Source organism: Poromitra crassiceps (assembly GCF_964638095.1).
Source record: "Poromitra crassiceps genome assembly, chromosome: 11".
NCBI classification, from domain to species: domain Eukaryota; kingdom Metazoa; phylum Chordata; class Actinopteri; order Beryciformes; family Melamphaidae; genus Poromitra; species Poromitra crassiceps.
Window position 1 is genome coordinate 49,520,699 of NC_139643.1, and position 6,000 is coordinate 49,526,698.

Sequence of the window (6,000 nt, forward strand, 5' to 3'; positions counted from 1 at the left end):
AGTGCTGATTGGTGGGTTCAGAATCCTGAACCCACAGGGGGGGGGGGGGGGGGGGGGGGAAGCATGCTTTGTCTGGGGGGAGGCCCGCAGTTTGAAAACCCCTGGGGTACACTATATTCTCCAGTATAAGGTAAATACTGAATTCTTGGGGAATTATTAAAGTTAAAATGTATCTCAAATCTGATGCAGAAATAGGTATCGGATGCTATTAGAACTGCCATCTCTGTTGATAACAATGTTAAAGGAACACTCCGCCCATTTTCAACCAGCTTTGTATCATTAGAACATCAGTAGTATATCAGAAAACTGTAAACGGTTTTGAAGTCTGTCATTTAATTTGACAGTTATTGAGTGTTAAAGTGTGGACCAGTGACATCACTGGTCCACACTAACTCAAATGAATAACTCATTAACTCAAATCAACTCTCAATAACTGTCAAACTATTCATCATTCATCTAGTTTGACAGTTATTGAGAGTTGATTTGAGTTAATGAGTTATTATTAATTTGAGTTAGGGTGGACCAGTGATGTCACTGGTCCACACTTTAACACTCAATAATTGTCAAATTAAATGACAGACTTCAAAACAGTTTACAGTTTTCTGATATACTACTGATGTTCTAATGATACAAAGCTGGTTGAAAATGGGCAGAGTGTTCCTTTAAGGAGATAATAAACCCTTAAAGTGTTGTTGTATTCTGACATCTGACTCTGCATCCTGATTTACCTGCTGCTCCCATGTTATTATGTCAGTTCAGCACTGCAGACTTAATTAGTACCTGCTGCTAACTGCTAGAGGCACTGTTTCATTTTCAACACCTCCTCCACCAAGAAACACCAGTGGCTCACCCGGACAGCTCTGCGGATTGATCCAATGATGAACTTCCTGGCCGGCTTGGTCGCCCCCTCTGTTTGCCCCGCGCCGCTCTTTTCTCCGCTCTGCTCGCTCTTCTGATCGGCTGCTGTACCAGCCTCCTTCTGTCCGTTCTGCTGCTGCTCCTCTTCTGGAGGGTTGAAGGGGTAGGTGAGCTCGATGTCTCCTTCGTCCAGGGCGATCTTCTCCCCTTTGAAGTTGGGTTTCTCGTACAGCACCCATCTGGAGAGAGGAAGAGGACAATGATAATATGGAGGAAACAAACAAGGAGAAGGTAAAAAAAAAAAACTCTATAAGAATTAGGGGTTTCACAGACTAGTCGACTATCAAAACCACCACTACTGTGCATCACAGTCGACTAGGCATTCATCTATGGTTTTAGGAATAAACATAAACAATATGAATAAATTAATTAAAAAAAAAAGATTTGTTTGAACAACAATTTTCTACATGATGCCATGTTAAATAAACATAATTTAAGCTATTTAGAGAGTGAAAGACTCCTCTGTATGTTGTTACTGCAGTCAAACTGCACAGTATCTCCAGCTCAGACAGACAAGTTGCTGGGGTCTAGTGGCTCATTTGTAAACAGCCTCTCAGAGCCAATCAGGACTCTGCTATTTCACATACCCCCAGGTTGGCCCCGCCTACATTAGTTAACCCTTTACTGGCCGTTTTTTAGACCTTTTTGATGAGAAATTCAGCTACGTTTTTGACCATCTACTGGGCCGATTTTCATGGAACGTGGAACTTCAGGGACCCGGTTATATTATATTTTATTGCGTAAGGCATCGCCTCAACATTACAACTCCCCTCACTGTTGCCCTCGTTTGATCTGTCATTTGACACAGTTGGTGGTTCTGGTTCTGACTTCAGATGGGGTCTAATTGGTTCTAGAGCACGTTGTTATGTTAAAGCTCGTGACCGAGAGGTCACGTCTGCAGGTTATCTCTAAACGTTAGGAAGGGATTTGCACAGAACTTTGTAGGTCATGTAGGTCATGGGGACAACATAGAACCGAGTAACTTTCCACACCCACTGGCCAAAAGGGGGCGTGGCGATGGCCGTGGCCAATTATAAGGCGGCGCCTACCTTCCAAATGGATTCACGTAACACCACAAAACTTTGTAGAAAGTTAGGCGGAGGTATGCACTCTACCGTGTGCCGTCTAGTTTGGATATGTTGCTATGAGAAAAGAAACTCACTGTAGACACAGATGTTTGTACTAAATGTAGCTAGAAATTCACATTTTATATATGCCTCTTTTAAATACATTTTACTTAATGTGAACACATGCACAAAGGTAGACATTGTGCATGTGTGTGTGTGTGTGTGTGTGTGTGTGTGTGTGTTTAACCACTCACCCTCCCCTGATCACTCTGATGGAGATGGTCTCCTGCAGCGGCCAGGCCGTGGCGTCGATGACATCACTGCGCACCTCGGTCCTCTGGCCGCACATCCCCGGCCGGTCGAAGATGAAGATCTAGACAAGAGGTGGACAGACATGAGACAAGAGGTGGACAGACATGAGACAAGAGGTGGACAGACATGAGACATGAGACAAGAGGTGGACAGACATGAGACATGAGACAAGAGGTGGACAGACATGAGACATGAGACAAGAGGTGGACAGACATGAGACAAGAGGTGGACAGACATGAGACAAGAGGTGGACAGACATGAGACAAGAGGTGGACAGACATGAGACAAGAGGTGGACAGGCATGAGACAAGAGGTGGACAGGCATGAGATAAGAGGTGGACAGACATGAGACAAGAGGTGGACAGACATGAGACAAGAGGTGGACAGGCATGAGACATGAGACAAGAGGTGGACAGACATAAGACAAGAGGTGGACAGACATGAGACAAGAGGTGGACAGACATGAGACAAGAGGTGGACAGACATGAGACATGAGACAAGAGGTGGACAGACATGAGACAAGAGGTGGACAGACATGAGACAAGAGGTGGACAGACATGAGACATGAGACAAGAGGTGGACAGACATGAGACAAGAGGTGGACAGACATGAGACAAGAGGTGGACAGACATGAGACATGAGACAAGAGGTGGACAGACATGAGACAAGAGGTGGACAGACATGAGACAAGAGGTGGACAGACATGAGACAAGAGGTGGACAGACATGAGACATGAGACAAGAGGTGGACAGACATGAGACATGAGACAAGAGGTGGACAGACATGAGACAAGAGGTGGACAGACATGAGACATGAGACAAGAGGTGGACAGACATGAGACATGAGACAAGAGGTGGACAGACATGAGACAAGAGGTGGACAGACATGAGACAAGAGGTGGACAGACATGAGACAAGAGGTGGACAGACATGAGACAAGAGGTGGACAGACATGAGACAATGGAGAGTAACAGTCATACATTTGGTGCCATTTGCTCAAAGACACTTCAGTAGGGGCGGATTCTTTCAATCTGAAGAAAACTGCCTGAAAACAACAAACTCCTCCCCCCCGCTTCCCTCCTCTTACACGTGATTTCTATTCGCACATAGGTAACGCAATAACCACGCCCTGTGCCCGCCTACGCAGCAGTCAAGCGCCGGGATTGGCCAGGAGCAAGTCTTTTGTCTTCTTCTTTTGACAGCTGGACTCTCCCACACCACAAACACTGGAGGGCACGCAGCCCAGCGATTTCATGAACCAACTGAATAGCTCTTGAGAACGGACAGCGATTTCGAGAGCGGACATTGAGAGCGGACATTGAAATGAATTATGGTCACCTACCTTCCTTAGCATAGTAATAATAATAAGCAGCATAATAATTGTAATCTACACAATGTACACAATCTACAAAAACATGCAATAATATAAACGGTGTTGTGTTCACGTTCATATCATAATATAATGTATCATATTGTTAATTTCAAGCTCAATTCTTACCCAGAGAAAAGGTACAGCACTGAAAATGTAACAAGCAATAGTTTTTTAAACATCTTTATTTTAAAAGATGAAAAAACCCAGGTACTTTAGTCCCAAGCTTTAACAAGCAGACATTTTATCTCAAAAATCAAATACAATAAAAAAAATCCAGTCCACAGTTTTTTCTACATTTTTCCCAAGTCCAGTCAGCTCTACAGAACAGCTGGGAATCCCTGTTCCAGGCCCAACAAAAAACTACAGAAACATGCAATATAAAACCATAGATAAAGTTGAACACACACCACAACCAATAAAACCAAAAGTAAAATAAATTATAAATAGCAATAAAGTAAAACACCAATATACAAAACATGCAATATAAAACCATAGATACTTGCTCCTGGCCAATCCCGGCGCTTGACTGCTGCGTAGGCGGGCACAGGGCGTGGTTATTGCGTAACCTATGTGCGAATAGAAATCACGCTCCTCTTACCCCTTTCTTATCACTTCCTTATGTTTGACCAATCAGCTTGCACAATGATCCAGAACCATCCTCCCATTCTATTCCTTAGTGGAACAGAATATAGGTGTGTAAGCCCTGATGAGCCTGACCCTGATGAAGACCTACAGTACGGTCGCAACGCGTTGGTCATTTGAAATCCTTTTTTTGCCATGTTAGAATAAAGGCATTTTCATTACACCAACTCACAGTGTGCCTTGGATTCTGTTTGAAGTCAACCTGCATTTTTTACATTTGACCAAGATACCACTCATGTAAGGATTCTCTTCACAAAATGAAATAAGAACAACAACAACACACATTTGGGTTGTCAAGATATCAATACGGGGAGTATAGTTGACTCTCATAATAAAAGCGATCTGCTTGGACCGTGGGAATGACGGGACGGTGGACGAGATACGGTCGGTTAATTCAATGACAATGGATGTTGTTCACTGGAGGCAAGAGTTAAACCTGTTCTGCAGAAAGAGTTTTTCACAATTAGATTATCTAGGATTACGTACATATCGCAGGTAACCAATATCATACCAGTGACATTGTTTTCTCTTTAGGAGGGAAACTTCTTCTTCTTTCATATCCAAACATAAATCTCAAATTCCATGTAAATCTCCCTGAGACATCCGATACATGAAAAACACAAAGTCGGTACAAAGTTACAGTATGTACAGTGGCAGGGTTGCAAGGCAGGTTTAAGTTCATGAATAGCACAAGGGTAGCTGCTGAATAGCGTCAGCTATTTCCAGACTGGGGTTATTATCGCGTTATTCAGGACAGGTCACCGTCACTGAATTTGAGTACAATGTGTTCGAAAAACAAAGCCAAACAACAAAGTTCAAACAATCAGTTCAGCTGTGAGATCCTGGAGCATGGAATCGTACTCTGGCAGGATAGAAGATGATCCTAAAGGTCAACTCCGCCTCTAGGAAGCAGGGAGGTTTACCGCCAAAGAGTCACGTTCCTTTGGTTGCAGGCAGAAACAGGCTTGACATTCAGCGTTAATAACCGGACCATCTACAGGCAGAACACAACAGGTATGCAGTGGAACAGCGTCAATTACACGCTCAAACATGCCGAACGTAATCGTGGGAGTTTGGGATTATTTAAGGTTAAACCCAAAGCGGCTAACCCAAAGCAGAAACATGTCTTCAGACTCCTGAGCCACCTCTGTGTTCTGTGAAGAGGGGCGTGGCAGCCGGATCAGACTCAGACCCGAGGCTGTCGCGGGTCGGATGAATGTGCAAAATATGAAGCTGAACCAGAACGGCCCAGAACAAAGATGTCGACGACAAGACAGTTCTTTGATATAGCAAGCGACCATCTTTACAATTTGCTCATATAAAACAGATCCTCAGTTCTGATTGGCTGACAAGAGTTCATTTAAATGATAATGTGCCGACTGAAAATCACCACTCATATCGGAACTGGAACTTATATTGTTTGGCAGAAGAATAACATTTCATTATGATGATGATTATAGTCATTATTGATAGAAAATAAAAGGGTTATTGAAAATTAGCTTTATTTACTAAACTGTTTGTTGCTCGCATAGGCAAGAAACAAATTTTAATCTGCCTTTAGTACTGCCATTTTTAGGTTATTGGTACCAGAGGACTGTGTGAAAGTTCATCGAAAACGACAGAACTAAGACATCTCAATAAAAGTCTCTCAAGCCAAGTGTTATCTCTTCTTTACTCTCTAAATGACTCT

The 6,000-nt window shown here is 43.3% G+C and overlaps 1 protein-coding gene across 1 annotated transcript in view; it reads right to left on the minus strand.

The window, feature by feature from the left end:
- crybg2 (crystallin beta-gamma domain containing 2) overlaps positions 1–6,000 on the minus strand; it is a gene marked incomplete at its 5' end in the record, with an annotated part of 49,216 nt that overhangs the window by 8,673 nt on the left and 34,543 nt on the right. Inside the window, 2 exons of the mRNA XM_083646073.1 lie at positions 851–1,097; positions 2,240–2,358. Coding sequence (XP_083502199.1) covers positions 851–1,097; positions 2,240–2,358 — 366 coding nt within the window. The remainder of the gene's footprint in view (positions 1–850; positions 1,098–2,239; positions 2,359–6,000) is intronic.